At 45.1% G+C, this 19,224-nt stretch overlaps 1 protein-coding gene across 1 annotated transcript; it reads right to left on the bottom strand.

The window, feature by feature from the left end:
* Positions 1–507: 507 nt before the first annotated feature.
* On the bottom strand, positions 508–17,522 carry LRRC52 (leucine rich repeat containing 52; the record flags this gene model as incomplete). Its single annotated transcript, XM_082613899.1, has 2 exons — positions 508–833; positions 16,901–17,522. The coding sequence occupies 2 exons, from the start codon at positions 17,520–17,522 to the stop codon at positions 508–510; spliced, it is 948 nt and encodes a 315-aa protein (XP_082470025.1).
* Between the last annotated feature and the right edge of the window lie 1,702 nt (positions 17,523–19,224).

The following is a 19,224-nucleotide window of genomic DNA, read 5'->3' as shown; positions in this document are numbered from 1 at the left end:
TGATAATTAGGAGGTGAAGTGTGAAGATAGCCCATAGACATATTCCATTCATGTTAGTCCTTGTCATTTTGCCTTGTATTTTTCTCCATTTGAATCATTTTAATCTTGACTGCCCCCCCCCAGCCCTGCCCTAAATTGTTGCTCTTTGAGGACGGATCTCAAATCTTGCATTTGTCACATCCCTCCCTCCAGCACTTAGTTTAGGGGCATAGCATAGTAGGTGCTCATCAAACACAAGTTAGCCCGCTTTCGGGGTGGCCTTCCTCAGCATTTAGGTGCCTCCAACAGCTTCTCTAGACTTTGTTCTATGCCATCCTTCTGAGATCAAGGAATTATCCTTGGGTTGCTTGAACAGGAAATGACCAACCTGTGAAATGGCCACCAAATGTTTTATTTATTTTACTAATAGGCTTCAATCTCTAAGACAGCTCTGAGGAGTGGGAAGGGGAGGGCAAGATGGAAAGCAGGGAGCCTGGGAAAGGTCTATCAGACAGCAGCGCCTGGCAACTAAATCAGCTGAGGAAACCCGTCCTGGCCAGAGTCCACCCTGCTTTGAAAAATCCTCCTGCTGACTTCCACCCTCTGCCCGAGCTCGTCCTCTGCCTCATCCTCGCTTGATCTGCGGTGGGCATTCTGGTAGAGCACGGCGCACACGCCCGTCAGCCAGGCGGCCACGGTGCCCGCGGAGAAGATGCAGAAGCCAATGAGCAGCAGGAAGATGTAGTCTTGGTGGTCCAGGTGCGTGACGCACATGTACCGGAGCGGGTTCCCCACCTTCGTGATGGGCCACCCTGCCAGTTCTGTGGGCTCCAGGCACGTGGCATTTTGTTCATCTAAGAGGAAACACACAGCAGGCAGAGTGCTGAAACAGCAGAACTCCCAGGGTCCTGAGGCCACCAGGGACTTGGAGAGGCTGTCTGGACTCTCGCTACTCAAAGTGTGGTCTGCGGGCCAGCGATATCGGCATCACATGGACCCCGTTAGAAATGCAGAATCTCAGGCACCACCCCAAGGCCTCCTGAATCAGAATCTGAATCTTAACAAGATCCCCAGGTGATCTCTGAGCACATTAAGGTTTGAGACTGCTCCTGGACTGCTTTTTGCCCTAGGCTTAGCTGTGTTCAGATTCACCTCCTGAAAATGGGCTTTGCTTTTTAAGGCTCCTCAAGGAACGAGAGACCACAGCAGGAGCTGGGAGGTTGGAAACTTAAGCAAAATTGCCATGGAGTGTTGACACTCCACAAAACTCCACCAGTGTTCATCATCTCTGTCTCCCCTTCCTCTTATTGACCCCCTCCTTCCCCCTCCACCTTGTCCTTTTCCCTTGTCCTGTTCCTGAGCCCAGCCAGGGATCACTAAGGCCACCCAATGTCATCGCACACCATTTAGGAGGGACAAAATTCTCTGGAAATGCCTACTGTGTGCTCTCTATGCCTCACCCTCAGCCCCACCTGCCCCCAACCTGGAGAAATCAAGGCGGAGCTCAGGGAAAAGAGACAGCTAATACCGGAAGCAGTTCCGTTTCTCGGTGGTGATGTTGGTATCATTGGATGATCATATGATCTACATGAGTTTTCAGTCCTTTTTAGCCACTGACTCAGCTGCCTGGCTTCTTCTCTGAGCACCTTTCCACACCAAGCACTGCAGACTTCAGTATATAAGAGAAGGCAAAGTGGGCTCTGGAGCCAGACAGACTAGGGTTCAAACCCATTGTTACTTACTAATTCGGTAAACTTCAGCAGGATGTCTGACTCTGTCTCTGAATACCATTGCCTCATCTTACAAAGAACACTACCTATTCTCAGGGTAGTTAGGAGGATTTAACTGCCGCAGGTGAGAAGGCAAGCTATTGTACACAATAGTGCACACAATACACTGTGCACAATAGATGCACAGATGACTCAGAGCTCTGTCATCAGCCCTGCATTTTTCTAGCTCCATATACTCCTCTGTGTTGATGCTGAGGTGCCTGTGAGTGGTGTCCAGGTGAATATAAATGAGCATTAGATAAATGAGCTCACATTCAGGGTTGAGACCAGGGCTTGAGACAACTATGATCCAAATCATAATAGCAGCTAATATTTACCAAGTTCTGTCTACATGCTAAGTGATATACAAATGCTATCTCGTTTAATTCTTACAGCAACGTTGATACACACTATCATCCTTGTTTTACACATAAGGAAACTGAGACTCAGGAAGGTTTCCTAACTTGAAGGTTTTGGATAACCTGCAGGTTCCAGGCAGGGGACAGGAGACAGAGAAAACCCAGACTGAGCTATCTGAGCTTTTTTTGCAGAAGTGGGAGATACAGAGAGAGGCAAGTGTGGGGAGAAGCTTCACCGAGATCAGGGTAGAAACTCCAGACTATGTGAAGACACTGATATCCTTGGTGACCAAGGATGTGAGGGAAATCAGGCTTGGACTGGAGCTAGAAGCAGGAGAATTAGGGAAAGGAATACAGAAGTGAGCTGACTGGGTAGGAGGCAGCTGGCTTTGGGTGGCTAGAGAGAGCTGTCCAGGCTGAGCGCTAAGTCCTCTCCAAGCTGGACACTATTCCCTGCACCCTGGTTCTGGGTCAGTGCACCTATAGTGAAGTCATTTGTTACTTTCAGGAAGATGGCCTGAAGTCTGTGATGCTGTGAGGGCTCCTTGATGGAGGAGGCTGTAGACATATGAGGAGGAAGCCGGCATGGGGGCTGCTACATCCACTGGTTACAAAGATTACAGAGGAAAGGAGAGGAAGAAACCCCTCTCTAGAATGAGTGTGAGACAGTGGCCCTCAGGGCAACCCTGGCCCATGGGAGAGGGAAAGGGGTCTTGGGCCTCCATCTCAGGGTGCTGTAAAGGGAGAGGAACACAATTACACCTCAAGACTTGTCTCTACTCAGCCTGGTTCCAGGACCTCTGGGGTTTTGCCCAGGAGGCCCAAGAGTGTGGGGCTGGTGAGGAGCAGGGGAGGCTCCTGCCATCTTCAGGAATTCTAGCAAGAGAGGGCTTAAGTCACCTGCCCAAGCTGCCAAAGACACCACATGGGAATATACAAAGAAAGATGTATTTGAGAAAGGAGAACATGGGATTCTGAGGGTCTGGAGTGTGCCTACGGCAGTTTATCTCATTCTATTTTTAAAAAGATTAGGCTTTTAAATTGGGGCTTGGGTGGCAGAGATGAGACTAAACATTAAACGCATATTTCTTCATTTTGGAGCATTACCTTGAAAGGAGCAATTAGGCAGTGATTTTAATGCATTGTTAGGCTGCTTTTAAGTGAGGGATGTGGGTGGATCTGTGGGGAGGGTTTTTCTACTGCTGTATTCACTCTCCCCCCCCTCATTGCCTGTCACTGCCAAGGTGTGAGCTCTCAACTCTTAGCAGGTCTGTCTCCACCCATTCCCAGTTTCCCAGCTCTGGACCATTTCACACACTCCTGCCAGATTTCCCCTTCTGCAAGCTAGGCTCTTGCCAGGCACACTCTGGATCAAAACTCTCCTCTGACTCCCCTGTGGGGCTCAGAATAACATCCAGATCAACTGGCCTGGTGTTCAGAGCCCTCAGGATCTGCCCCCTCCTACCTTTCCCACCTTACTTCTGAGTTCTCCCAGTACACTGCCCTTGTCAAATTAAACTGTCTTTATTCCTTGATTACATATCCCCCTTATCTGTAGTTAGCTTTGTTACACTGCTCTTTTTGCATCAAATATCTCTTCCTCTAATTTTTGCGTGATCAAGTCCTTCCTATCCTTCAAGGTCTAGTGTAAATGCATCTACCCCCAATAACCCTTCCCAAACCACGTCAGAGGGCAGTCATGTGATTGTTCCCACTCCGAGCTCATCTATAGCATTTCCTAGTATCATTCTTACTGCACCTATCACATTCTATGTTGCTTGGTGGTTATTTGCTAGAAAAGGGGTACATCTTTTCTCTCCTACTAGAGACATTTTTAGCTCTTGACGACATAATCCATGTCTGATCATTACTGCTCTTGATAATAAGAGCTATCATTCACTGAATGAATTACTTAATTTTTAAGTATTTGGGGATTTTCTAGTAATGTTTTTATTATTGAGTTCTAGTTCAGTTCTACTGTGGTCAGAGATATACTCTTTATGATTTCAATCCTTTGAGATTTATCGAGAATTTGCTTTATGGCTGGACATAAAGTCGATTTTAGTAGTTTTTGCACGTGCACTGAAAAAAATGTATTCTGTCTTTGTTGAGTACATTGTATGTTGATTAGGGTGTGGTTTTACACAGATCTTCTGTATCTTTATTTGTTTGTTTGTTTATTTATTTATTTATTTATTTGCGGTACGCGGGCCTCTCACTGTTGTGGCCTCTCCCATTGCAGAGCACAGGCTCTGGACGCGCAGGCTCAGCGGCCATGACTCACGGGCCCAGCCGCTCCGCAGCATGTGGGATCTTCCCGGACCGGGGCACGAACCCGCGTCCCCTGCAACGGCAGGCGGATTCCCAACCACTGCGCCACCAAGGAAGCCCTTTATTTATTTTTATTTATATCTTTATTGACTTTTCAAAACTATTGTCTCAGTTACTATTAGATTGTTAGTTGTCTATTAGTTACAGGGGAAGTATGTTAAAGTCACCAGTTATGATTATGCAGTTGTCTACTTCTCTGTATAATTCCGTCAAGTTTTGCTTTACATATTTTGAAGCTATATTATTAGATGCATATAAAGTTACCTCTTCTTGGTAGATTTACCCTTTTCTCATTGATCAATATCACTTATTATCTGTAGTAATGCTTCGTACTTAAAGTGTACTCTGTTTGATTACATTAGTATGGCTGTACCAAATTTCTTTTGGTTAGTGTTTGCATTGTGTAGCTTTTCCCATCCTTTTACTTTTGATCTTTCTATGTTTCTATACTTAAGGTATATTTAGTAAGCAGGATGTAGTTGGGTTTTGTTTTTCATCAATCTAGCAAACTTTGTATTTTAATCATTAATGTTTAATGTTAGACTGGTATATTTGGATTAACTATTTGTTTTCCATTTGTCCTACTTTTTAAATGATCCCATCCCTTGACTATGTTCCTTCTATTTTATGATTTCATTTCCTCTTCTTTAGCTTGTTAGTCATGCATTCTTTTCCTAGTCTAGTATGATGACTTGAGAGTTTATAGACCTATCTACTCATCCTGGAGTGTCTGATATGTGCTAGACACCATATAAGGTGCTTCATAGAATTAAACTCTACTCCTGAGCACCCCACTAAGTAGTTTTAATTATTCCCAGACTACAGAATGAAAAAAATTGTTCATCAATTATTCTGTCTCTGCCTTTCTTGATCTCCTTGCCTCTGAGAAAAGGCTATCAGGTACTGCTGTGTGTTCTGTGCGCTGCACAATCCCAGGGCTTTCATTCACATTACAAACATGTGACTAAGCCCCATCTTATCACTTCCTCAGCTCTACTTCACGGGTGCAGGACATTTGCCCCAGTTAAAGTGCCCAGGTACAATTACAGGCATCATTAATGTTTAAATTCTTCCTGCAAATAGTTCCTAAGGAAACATAAACTACCCCCTTATTTAGTTCCACATGTGGCACGTTGCTCACAGGTGGAAAACCTGTCTGCCAAAATCGAATGCATGGAGGAGCAAGAGTTTCTGGGGCCCAGAACCACACCTGTTAATGCAGGAGCCCAGAAAGCCTTCCTTCAGAAAGCCAGCTTGAACCTGGTGGTTTTAAGAGGAACTGCTCCTTTTCTTGGTCTGCAGAAGTGACCACAGTTCTGGGGTCTGCTTAGCTCTCCAGAGGAGCAGGCTGCTCTGAGCTCCCTGGGCAGTCTTGCTTAGGAACTGTCTGGGCTGAGTGGAGGAGGCCAGCCTCCATGTGGTGGCCACGTAGAGTGAGAGGATAGAATTTGGAGACTTCTCTCTCAATTACACTGCAACTTGGAGAGCAAATACCAGTTTCTAACAGCTTAAGCACTTTGTCATGAAACTTCCACCTGGAGCCTAGAGAAAGGCCTAATTCCCTCATTTCTCCTCCTTAGGCCCTAGCTTGCCTGAACATCATTAGATGTTCAGTATTTTTTTCTCCAGCTAAATTATGTATTTGTCAACTACCTATTCATTTGTCTGCCTCCGCCCACTAGATTATGAACTCCATGAAGGCATGGATTTGTTTTCACTGCTGTGTCCTCAACATCTAGAATAGTGCTTAACACATACTAGAGCTCAAAGTATGTTTGTTGAGTGAATTAAATATTGTTTGTTATTAATGCCTCTTGGGGTCAATGTCATTGACATAATGCTCGACTGGAGGAAAGGGAACCTGGGGAGATAGAAGACTATAGGTGGGTCAGCTAACCTCTTGCCACCTTGGACTACTCTACACTAGGCTAATACCAATCCCTGCTTACCTTGTGAGAGTCTGGGGAAGGATTCAGTGAGCTAAGGGGTGTGAAGTCCTGGAGGAGGCAGGAACAGATGACTGTTCTGTTCAAATGGAGGGGTAAGCCTTGAAGTGTCCTCTGAGACTGCAGAGAAGGAAATGAGGGTAAGTGCAGATGGGGAAGGGGCTGAGGATGCAAGGGCTGCCAGCATGATGGCAAAAGGTAGTTATTATTATTTCCCAATTACTGTTTGAGAGCAGAGACCCTATTTGTTCACCTTTGTAGCCCTAGTGCCTGGTACACAATAGAGGTTTGATAAATGTCTATTGAATGCATAGAGAATGAGTGGATTATTGGTTTAATCTCATACAGCAGTTCTTAAACTCATATTTTTGGCCTTGCTGTTTAGGACTGGTTTCTGATGGAATTTGAAGGGATCACTATCATATTCTGCTGTACTATGGGTGGCCCAGAGAAGACTCCCTAGAGGGAAACCTAGACTGGACCATATAGCAGCCCAGCACCACCAAAGCCAACTGGCCAACAAGGCTCCCTTCTTAGACCCTCATGCATGGTCCTCTGAGCATTTCCAGTCCTCCATTTGCTCCTACCTTTGCCTCCCTAGAGCTCCTTTTCCTCATCACCCAGCTGTCTTCCCTTGATGGCATGAGCCAGGCTTCAGCAAATTACAACCTGTGGGCCAAATCCATCCTGCAGCCTGTTTTTGTAAATAAAGTTTTATTGGAACACAGCCATGCCCATTCATTCATGTATATTCTATGGCTGCTTTCATGTTACAAATGACAGAGTGAATAGTGGCAACAAAGACCCACAAAGCTTAAAATATTTATTATTTGCCCTTTCATAGAAAATGTGTGCTGACTCCCGGTCTGAAGCATCCTTGGCTTTGGATGATTTGGGCTTGGGCAGTACAGTTCTTATCTGATACAATTTTTTCCCTTGGATAAAGAGTTCATATTTTGGTAAAGGTTAAACCTGATTCATAGACTCTTGGAACATTACAGGAACAACCTTGAAATCCAGCAAGTTCAACCTGATTATTCTTGTGCTTTAAGGGTGCTTTAGGCTACAGGACTGTTTTTTTTTGTATAAGTGGTTGTATATGGGCAAGATTTAGAGGTAGAAAGACCCCTTTTCCTCATAATACTTCTCATGTGCTTGTCAGTACCCAAAATTCTGCCAGCAGGAGATAGAACCTTTCATTCCACTGATAAAAGAAGGCTTAAAGTGTAAAGTCCTCCGAAAAAGAAGCCAATGACTTAAGCCCTTCCCTGGGGAACCCCTGCTACTGCCTTTCTTGAGCAGGTTTTAATGGAGGAGGGGAGCCAGCTACATGACAGGCCTGGGGGATGGTACCAGGCAGTTCCTGGAAGCTAATGGCAAACCCTAGTTTGCTCTGTTAGGCCTAGGACCTGCTGAATGATAACTCATCCTCTCAGAAAAATCCAGATAGTGGACAGTTATTATCCGCATGGATAATAGGCAATTTAGAAAAGTTCAGTGGTGGAAGGCAGCACCGTTCACCAGTCACCCAGGCAGAAACTTGGGAGCCCTTCCTGTTTCCTCTCTCACATCCCATAATTTAAGCCATGAGACAATCCTGTTAGTCCTACCTTCAAAATATATCCCAATTCTTACCTCTTCTTATCTTCTGAACCATTACCCTGGGCCAAGCCACAGTCTTTCCTTCACCTGAACTGTGACAGCCTCTTAACTTGTGTCCCCACTTTCCACAGTCTCTCTCCATTTAGCAGTGGGAACCAGCTGTAAACCATAGATCGTGTCACTTCCTGCTCAAAACCCTTTCATGACTTCCTGTCACATTTAGAATAAAGTCAAAAGCCTCTCCATGGCCTGTTGGTCCTATAAGATCTGGCCTCTGATTTTTTACCTCATTTCTTACCTTGGCTTCACTCCGCTTCAGCCATACCCACCTTCTGCTACATTGAGCTCATTCCACCCCAGGGCCTTTGCACTTAATCTTCCCTCTGTCTAGAAAGACCACACCACCCTGCACCATATTTCCATTGCTGGTCCCTTCACTTTATTAAGTTCTCTGCTCTTCTTACTTGATGCTTCAATATGTTGGCATTCCCCAAAGTTTCTGTCCTTGCCCTGTTACCCTCTCATTCTAAACTCTTTCCCTGGCTGATCTCATCCTTTGTTTGGTTTTGATGATCACCAGTGAGCTGATGATTTCCAAACATATATTTTATTCTCCATTCTGAATTTCAGGTCAGAATATCCAAATGCCTCCTGGCTCACAAAGACCTCCCACTCAACACGATCAAGATGGGACTTGGCTTCTCCCCTAACCCCCTCACTACCCCTCCTCTCAGTGGAGCCCCCATAGCTGTCCAAGCCAATACTTGATTTTTTTCCTTTCCTTTATTTTCGATGTCTCATTGATTTTTTATTCACTCAAATATTTCTTGAGCATTTTCTCTGTGTCTGAATCTTTCTGAAGATTCAGACCTGCTCTTTGCTCTTACCGACCTTCCTGTCTATCAGGGAAGACAAATGTTAAATTAATACAAATCTGTTAATTGTGCTAAGAGTCACAAAGGGAGCACAGGGAACTCTGGGAGGGTCTAGTTCAGTCCCAAGTCCTGTTGCTTCTACCTTCCAAACAGTTCCTTCCGACCTGTCTGTACCTCTTCATCCACACTGTTGCCATAGGCTGCCATCCTCTCTTGTCTGAATGCCCATACAAGCCTCCTAGCCCTGTATCCATCTTACCTGCCTGTCAAAACTTCTCAGGATACATTGCATGTTCTCTAGAAAAACCATAAACAAAGGCCCTAGATGGCCGGACTCCCACTTCTCTTTCTAGCTGCAACCACGCTTTGCTGGATTCCTTACAGCTTGGGGAATTCTTCCTCTCTAGAGATGAAGAAACTGAGGTTGGCTGCTTTGGCTGGCCTTGCACTGCCTCCTTCTAGGGGCCTGAGTGGCGTTGGTTGATCAGAGGGGCCATGCATAGAGGTCTGGCATTTCTGAGCTTGAGGGAACTTTAGATCACCCACCCTCAGGGATTCCAACAGGGCTGAGTTAGAGGTCCTTCCCAAACTGCACATGCTTGCCATCCCCATCGCTTCTCGAATTTTCTGGATGATTTAGGGATCACTGACCCAGTCTCACCCCTCTCAGCCCCCTCATTGTCCTCATGAGGCTGCTCCTCTGGCTCTCAGCAGGAGGGAGCCACAAGGCCAGGGTGTTCGTGATCAGGTGGGAGAGATGTGCTAGCGGAGCAGCTGACAGCCTTGGCAATGACTGCTGCCCAGCTGTTCCCTTTTTTGGTGTCTGGTCTTTATTGCAATTTCCCTGATGGAGGAGATGGGTTAGCATTAATAGTGGAAGGGTGTGAGGACCTGAATTCATTCTGGAAATCTAAGTTTTGGCGCAGTTGTAGATGATTTTGTACTTGGTGGATTGAAATGGGGCCATTATACTATGAGAGCAGCCTTGAATACAGGATGAAATAGCCTCAGAATGAAACTGAGATGTTCCCTGTTCAAAATGCCCTCAGAATGACTTGTACTTGAAACAGCACATGACCCAACCCATCTGCTCCCTGCAGATGTCCCTGAGTGACTTTGTCTCCCTGCCTCGGCAGCACTCCTGCCCGGACTCCTCTTTTTGAATTGTGGGCCCCACCATCGGACTAAGCAGGACTGCCTAAGGACTATAATTTAAGGGTTGACACAGATGGACCCTCTGTCCTGAGACTACCTCCACATCTACGCTAGTAGCCTGTGATTTTCTGAATTCTCACTGTTTCTGGTTGTTCCCTGTTACATTGCAAATGCCCCTTGAGGGAGACATATCAAAACATTATTAGCTACTAACATCTTAGTGCAAATCAATTTATTCACCAGTTGTAGCAGCCACCATAGAACTAGAACCCAGACCATTGTCCTAGGGTTTCTCAAAATGTGGCCTAAGGAGCACCTGCCCCAAAATCTCACTGAGTCATCACCTCTGGATATGGAGCCTGGGCTCTTGTGCTCATTACAGTTTGAGAATCACTGGCGGAGCAGGCCAGGTCTGGAAGGAAAGTCCAGGGCACTGAGTGCCTGGGAGGTGGAGGCATTGTTCAAGGCCAGGCATTGTTCAAGGCCATTGCTTAAGACAGGAGGCAGGAGAGTGCAGGAGTTAGAGGTTGCACTTCCTAATTGTGTGACCACTGCCCTCATCTCTAGGAACACCTGCACCTCGACACGGACTCATTGTGCACTTGCTCATCTGGGACCCTGTCTGCTGACCACTGCTCTCCTCTTCCTTCATCTAAGTGCATCTTATCTTTCTAATTAGGTCCATAAGCTGCCAACTAGAAGGGATTCATAGAGTATTTAATCCTATTCCCTTATTTCAGAGACAAATGAGACTCAGAGGGAAAAATGACTTGCCCCAAATCACACACTGGCATGACTGGGATCAGGCTTCCTGGCTTTCAACTACATTTTCTCTCTCTTGTATCCCTAGATTTGCCTTATTAAAGACAGGAATTATGACTTCTTTCCCTGTGATAAAGCACCCCAGCAACATAAATACAATGTTGGGCATGTAATAAACATACAATAAATGTTTCAGAGTTGAATAGAATGTGATGTGCCTGATAGTAAGGAAATATCATGGCATGGGAGAAAATATTGAACTTGGGTGCCAGAAGATCTCCACACTGGGCTGGGCTCTATAGCCACTTACCTGGGAGGTGGCTAGATTCTAAAGTTCCAGCTTAAGCTTCCTATATCTTCCTATATTAAAGGCTTCACCCACCAATATGGTGGCCACTAGCCATACATGTGGCTATTTAAATGAATTGAAATGATGTAAAATTAAAAATTCAGTTCCTCAGTTCCACTAGTCTAATTTCAAGAGCTCAACAGCCACATGTGGCTAGTGGGTAGTGTATTGGACAGTACAGGTTTAGACCATTTCTACTGCTGCAGAAGCTTTTGTTGGACAGTGCTGGACCAGACTTTGAGGGTGGAGGGGATGTAGGAAGCCAGGCTTTTTCTGTCCAGGAGCTTAGAGCTACGTGAGTTTTTGAGAGCGTCTTCAGAGGCATTCAACCCTGTCCTGCTGGGGAGCTCTCTCCTGGGAAGAGCTCAATTTCTACTCTCACCTTCAAGCAGCATTAATGACTGGAAAATTACAGTTCCAGCCAGGAATTAGTTCTCCTATTTTCTGACCTGAGCCAAAAAGGAAATGGAATCTGTGGACCTGTTTTAACTCTGTATTGATCAGAGCATCCAGGCAACCAGCACATTTCAACTCACCTCCATTCCTGCTATGATTTTTGTGTTTGGAAAGTGAATACATAAACTCTTTGAGGACTGGGCAGTTTTCAGTGCATCTGGTGAGTATATCGTTGGAGGGTTTCCTCTGAGGAAGACTTTTGATAATAGTGCCAAATCTCTTGTCAATATGGGAAAGTTTTGAGGTTCCTATCTGCTGTAACCTTGTGATGAAATACGGTGAATAAAACATTCAGCCTCCTCTACAGCCCCTCTGTGGGGGGTGAACTTAGCCAAGGTGTGACATAGGGGAAGGACATATTATTGCCCTCATTTCTTTTGTTTTAACACCTCTCCATTTCTTTCCTGGATCTTGGTTTCCTTCAAGGTTCCCCCACTGCTGCAGAATTAATCTTAGCTAATTGCATTTCCCAAGCACTCACTCTTCCCTCTGATATGAAAGTTGATAAAAGCTTAGGGGCACCTGTATTATTCTGCCCTGGAACTTACATATTTGTTCACAGTCTTTTTCAAGATTGGAGCACTTTTAGGGACCCAGAAGGATGAATCTCTAATGGCTAATTTTAGCCCAATGGTAGGCTGTGGATGGGGAGAGACTGGGGCAAAAAGACTACTCATTACTCTTCAGATCACAAAATTACACCATGTAGGTGACTTCCTTCTCCCAAGGCCATGTCTGCCCCATAGTTGAACTGACCTCCTTGCCCTCATCCCTTGAAAGATGTCTGCATGTTCACACCTGTTTCTGGAAGTGGGGTTTGTGTTTAAGGTAGAACTTCAGTTCCAGACTCAGGTGACTCAGGAAGAGCCACCTTGCTGCTGCTGGCACAGCCCTGAGTCTCATGGCCTGGGCTGAGACCAAGCCTTGATTTCAGCTTCTGGTTTTATTTCCCAGGGTCTGAACTCCTGTATTCATAACTCATCCAATATTCAACTCCAGGATTCCCTCTGTCCCATTCTCAGGGATTAGAATCCTGGGACCTGCTGCCTACCTTCCCATCTCCTATTTATATCCCCATATGCATCTGTATGGTCATGTCTCCTGGACAGGGTACACTGTCCTCCAATAAGGCTGAGCCTTCCTGAAGTCCACTGCTTGTCCCTGGGACCACCTGACTGATATTTGCTACTCTCTTAGTATCCTGTATCTTTCCTACATCTGCCAACCATTTGTTTATTGAATGTTTATGGTGTGCCAGGCTTAATGTTAACGGCAGTTTATAAATGTTCTCATTTCATCCTTACACCAGCCCTAGACAGGTTGGTTCTATTATTAGACCTGTCTGAAAGATGAAGAAATTGAAGTGTGGAGAGGTTAAGTAAATTATCTATCTCCTACAGATACTAAGTGGCAGGGCTAGGGTTATGATCCACAACAGTTACATTCCAGAACCTGAGCTCTTCACACTGGGCTCTCCTGCCTGTATGGTGGCCGTCCTTCACCACCTGTAGCTGAGGCTGTCCGAAGTAATTGTTCTACCCCAAAAGGCACATGCTTGCCTTTTTTGTCTTGCTGTGTCCAGTGAGGTTAGTTCTGCTGCGCCTAATTGGACCATGGGACACATAAGGTGCAGGTGGCCCATAGTCAGATGAGTCTCAATGCACAACACCAGGGTTCTTGGCTAGCTACCTCTATGAACGCTTGTTTGGCACATAATAGGCACTCAAGAAATATTTAAATGGATGAATGTGTGAGCTGAGTGGTAGCATGGAAGTCTCTTACTTCACTGCCTTGCTTTTCAAGGGGTCTATATACTGGAATTCTGCTGTCATGCAGACCTCAGTACTGCACTGCAGGCAAAATCTCCCAATACTGAGGTTTAGTATCTCCCTGGGTCTAAAACGAAACCCATCTTTAAGTTGGATTCTCCTTCATAAATAACCAGGTTATTTAGCTTATTTCATAGAACTTCTTCCTGTATCCTGAAATTTGGGCACATGGGGAAGAGAAGTGTAGACCCCATTCTAGAACATGCCAGAGAGTACCGTTTTGATAGAAAATGTGGTATAATAGGTGGGCTAAAGGTTGAGAGTTCAACTAGAGTGTTTGTAAATAGCAAAGGTATTTCCACCTAACAGAGACATGAATCATCATATGAGAGTCACATGAAATAAACATCTTCCATTATGTTGAGGTCTGACTAAAGGGCAAGAGAAGCATCTAATGAATTTTATTGTGTGAGTGTTTTCAGCTTTTTGTGTATGTGTGTGTGTGTGTGTTCATGTATTGATGTGTATCTGTGCATTTATATGTGTATGTGTGTCATGCATATGTAATATGTGGGTGAGTGTGTATGTAATTATGTATATATGTATGTGTGGTATGTTTGTGTAGATACAACTTTGTGTTTGTATATGTGCATGTATGTATGTGTTTGCGTGTGTGTTCATGTGTATGTTTGTGGTTTTGTGTGTGTGTGTGTGTGTGTGTGTGTGTGTATGGAAAGGGAGAACCAGACTGAATAACATGCAAAGGAGAGCAAACACTGAGGTTAGGTTCATTCTTTTAGAGTTCGGGTAGATTGGGGTGAAACCTCGGTTCGCAAGGGAAGTGCAGGCATATTATAATGAGTTTATGATGACTAGGGTTTATTATCCAATGAAAATGATCTAGTGTGAGTTCCAAGTGTGGACAGGTAGGAAATAAAGCTAAAATTTAGGTGCTGTGGGCATATGCTTACAACATGACATATTTATAACTAAAGTGACTTATTGGATCATAGTTATGATCCAATTTGATCAATGGATCCAATTTGATCCATAATTTGAGGATTTAAGAGAGAGTAGCCACATGGGAAAAGACTTGAATGTGAAATCAGGAGGTTCAAACCATTTTCTTGCCTTTTAGTAGCTGTGTAGTTTTGGGTGAATCAGTCTATCTTCTCAACCATAGGATAGGGGTTAAAAATACCCATCCTAGCCTCTTCCACAGTCCTAGAGCACAAAATTTAAGGGTTGGTGTGACACTCAAGTAAAGAAACTGAAACAGCATGTGTGAAAAAACTTCAGCAGCTACAAAGCTCCGTACAAAGCTAAATTATTCTATGTCTGGGCTGGGGCTCACTGCTGTTTTTAAGAGATAATAATAGTGAACTGGAGCAATGAGACCATATTTCTGTATGAAGTGAACTGGGAGGATTCCTCTATGCCACCAAACAGCAGAGGGAGATGAGCAGATTAGCAATTGTGTGTGTGTGTGTGTGTGTGTGTGTGTGTGTGTGTGTGTGTGTGTCAGGGTGGGGGGCTCCCACTGGCCAGTGGATGAAAGATTTTTCTGCCTCAAAAGCCAGACTCTTTATTCATGAGGAGCTTATGAGCTTGACAAGATAGACACCCGCCTCTGACATTTTTGAAAATATTCAGTGAAACAGACCTGGTTTATAATCCTTTTCAATCCTGGATTGAATTGAGTCAAGGAGTCCAAAGTAGTTAGCCTGAAAGTTCTGAGAAGACACGTTTTAAGCAAAATTCTGATTACGGGAGATTTGGTGGGAGGTGAAGTGATAGGCTTAGGCACTGGGGAAGAAGCCAAGCTACTTACCCTTTTCAGCTAAGTAGGGGGTCCTCCTGGCAAATTGGTGGTTTCTGCTCAAGGAAAATGTGTATGAACGGTGGGGAGGTGTCAAGAAAAGATGATGCTGGTCCACAGGCTAGTTACATGAACACTGACAGGGAGAATCCCATTTGGGAATCACATTTGATGCATGAGAATGATTAATACTGACCCTCTTTTAGAGAGCTTTCTAGAAAGCAGCACAGCACCAGTCATTGAGAAAAGTGGAAAGCATGATCACTGGAGAGGCAAGGCGAGCCCCCCAAGAAACTGCTCCTGTGTTCTTTTATGATTAGTACTGTTAAGATGGTCTGACAACGTTTGTTCCTTTTGATTTATTCTAACTCATGTTGAAGTACCTGGCAGCAGGGCCAGGTGCCTCGGGCACAAAATTTAAGGAGACACTCAGTCTCAGTGCCACCTTCGATTCTGCATCCTGGGAGCCTTGCTTGCCTCATCACAGTCCAGCCCCTGCTTGGAAGACAGTTCAAGACACGTGCATTGGAAAGCCAGGAGGGCACATTTTTACTTGTTCTCACCACCCATCTCCTTCTCCCCTAGTGCGCCTTAAAGTCTGTCATTTTGGTCAGGAATCTTTCTAGAATATTGCCACATGGGCAGGACTTCAGGGTGGAAACTTCAGCAGGACTTTTGTGAAGCTGGTGCATGAAAATATTTTCAAAAACACACACCCAGGGAAGGCAGAGGAGACTTGGTTCTGATAGGGTTTAACTACATCAGTGCCTCCAGGCTTTCTGTGAGGGGTTATTTCACACTTCTATGAAGTTCTGACTTCCCTGGGTGAAAGTGGTATTGGTGGAGTGGGGGAATTGAAGGATGAGAATGGGACAGTAAAGTCACTGAAAAGAAGAAGGGATGAGGCACTGGAGTGCCCCAGGGACCATGGCAGAGGGGTGGAGACAGTGGATAGAGTGGCAGCAACTGGCTTGGAACTCTACCAGGTAAGACTTGAGAGTCTGCCTGTGAGATTGGAATCTCCCTGCTTGACACAGTGGACACTGGTGGTCCATTCGCCACCCATTCATGCCGTGCTCTCCTTCCTTGTGAGGTTAGCATCTGATGACAAAGAAGATATCAAATGCCTTCTCTTCTCCTCCCTCTCTCATTCATGTCCAGGTCGCTCACGTGCCCCTCCTCTGTCTCTGTTGAACTTTCCCTTCTGTATATCATACCACTGGATTTTCTGCTGGCTATGAATGACTGAATTTACTTTTAGATCCTGAAAAATGTCAGTCACTGACTTAAACAGATTAAAATAGTTTACCAATGGAATACAGTGTCCCTGTATTTCTTTGTCACTTTGCAGTTACAGTACTTTACCATTTCCACACATATCATTTCCTGTTGACATGACAACTCTGTATGTTTGGTAATATTGTCCCTACTTTATGGATCAGGAAACTGAGGCATAGAGAATTTGTGACTTCCCCAAGGGCAGCCAAGTAGTAAGGGCTGAGTGTGGCAGCAGAACTCAGCTATTTGGATGGCTATTCTAGAACTTTTTCTACTGGTCCTTACTGCCTCTCCAGTCAACCCAAGGATGGATCCTGCAGAGCAATAACGCTTTCAATCAACTTTACCCAGACATCTCTCCCACACTGACCATCTTTTGACTTCACTTTTTCTGGAACCAATTCCTCCTATGCCATCACATCCTCATCCCCACACCCAGTCAAGTCCTCACCTGGATGGTTCAGAGGGGACATTATTAAGTAGATGGTGAAGTCCAGGAAAGAGCAGTTGCATTTCCAGGGGTTTCCACTCAGATACAGGGTCTGGAGTGTTATGAGGTTATGGAAGGCGGCATGGTCCAAGGTCTGCAAGCCGGTATTTCTGAGGTCCAGGTACCTCAAAGAGGTGGTGTTGGCAAAGGTGTACTTGTTGAGTGATAACAGATGAGGGTTGCTGGAAATGTTCAGCTGCACCAGGTTGCTGAGCATGGAGAAACTGTATGGGGAGATCAAGGTTAAATTGTTGAAGCTGAGATCGAGGTAGATGAGTTTGAAGACCCCGACGAAGGTATAATCCATCACCTCCTGAATCAGGTTCTTCTGACAGTCCAGGTAAACAAGGTCACTGAGGAGTCCTAGATTCATCGCTGGCAAAAAAAGGATGCTGTTATCATTCAGGTACAGCCTCCGGGTGTTCAGGGGTATGTCAGAGGGGTATTCAGTTAACTGGGCCCCTGTGCAGATCACTTCTTGGGCTTGACACTGACAGTTATTTGGACACCTTGACCCCGATACCAGTCCCATTCCAAAGGAAAAGAGTAACCACCCGGGCCCAGGGCCTGAAGCACGGGACATAGTAAGAAGCGGCGACTACCCTCCTTCCACTTTCCAGCGGGCGCTGTCCCTCTGATCGGGAGGCTGCCGAGGGGCGTGGTGGGGCGGGGGGTGGGGCGCTGGAAAGAACTGTAACACTGGCTTTGGGCGAAGCGATTTTCCATTACAGGAGAACTGAACAGAAGTTGAAACGCGAGGCCCAATGCCCTGCCGCCCGGCTTGGTGGCTCTGCTGATTGCTCACTCCCAGACTGCTGCTGGAAGCCTGCCGGCTTGGCGGCTTTAAAAGGTCTCACTCTTTCCCTGCGTTCGCAAGTGAAGGGGAGCCAGGGGAGAGCCACGTGACAATGAGGTTGCCAGTTGACACCTTTGTGATGTCAGCAGCCTCCGGAGACTGCCCAGCTGAGGGAGGGAGAGTCCTGACTCTTCTTCTGGGTGGTGTGAGGGTGTTTTGTGTTAACTCAGTAAGCCGGCTGTCCCTGGGGGAGTGGGGGGAAGCGCACGGATTCACCGTGTGTGCGCGTGTGAATCAGCTCCCCAAGGAGGTGCAGTGGATTAGACTAGATTGCACCCCCTAATCCGCAGGCCATAGAGGGATCACGGAAATCTCCAGTCCAACTCCCTTTTTTTTACTGATGTGAAAAGTGACCTGTCTGAGGTCAGTTCTCAGCGTGGGTCTCTTCCTTAGGTATTGAGTTTGGATAGGTGCCATTTTTGGGGTGTTGTCGGGAGAAGATGGGAAAGGGTGGAGGAGGGGGGAGTGCCTTTGAAACGAGGCAAGGGAAATTCCCTGATAAGGTGGTGTTCTTACGACTGTATTCCCAGTTTGCATACAACCCTGTCTGCATTTGGAATATATATGTGTACTAGTATTTAAAAGCCTTTTGAGCAACTATAAATATTCCCCCTAAAACAAAACCCAAATGTATTTAAAAAAAAATCTGAGTGCAATGATAGGAACTATTTCTTACCATTTATATTCTAGGATTTTTAAAATAATGAGGGCCTCACTAGTGCTTCTAGTATGAGTTTATACTCATTAGCTGCTTGAGGGAGAATGGGAGGGCATCTTTTGGAGGGAAGGATGGAGAGTCTGGAAGCTTAAGTGTTAGGATGTATCTCACCCATTCTATGGAAAAAGGCACATTGGGCACAAACAAAGAAAAAGCATCTCAGGAATTAAAAGTTTTATTTTGGGGAAAATAGGATTTCATTCTTTGAAACATTCATAGATAACATAACTTGAATATTAATAAAGTAATGAAATCTATATTTAGCTTAGCACAGTGCCTGGCACCTGATATATAATAAATATTTATTGAATGAATGATGCGTGAATGTCTCTGATGGTTTGCTCCCTTTTCTTGTTTCTCTGCCAAGAGAGAAATTAATAAACTCAAGTGGATTTGTGGCTGGTTAGCTAATGCTCGATTGTGTTTACTTACTCAGCATTCCCAGGGTTACTGGCCATGAATTAGGATGATGACTTTGGTGTGTTTACCGAATTGAAAGTGACCTTATTTAAGTAGAAATCTAAACACTTAAAATAATGACCCAAATGATAATTGTACTAATTGAAGCAGAATTTTATTGATAGAAGTGTCACCCTCTCCTTATAATTAAAAAAATAAATAACTTCCTGGCCAGATCTTTACATGATTGCCCAGGAGAGGAATTTGGAACATAAAGTCTATGGAGAAGAATTAATTTCCAGAGTGATCGTT

This window comes from Mesoplodon mirus, assembly GCF_964341445.2.
Source record: "Mesoplodon mirus genome assembly, chromosome: 3".
In the NCBI taxonomy this organism is placed as follows: Eukaryota; Metazoa; Chordata; class Mammalia; order Artiodactyla; family Ziphiidae; genus Mesoplodon; species Mesoplodon mirus.
This window is presented reverse-complemented; position numbering and strand designations above follow the sequence as displayed.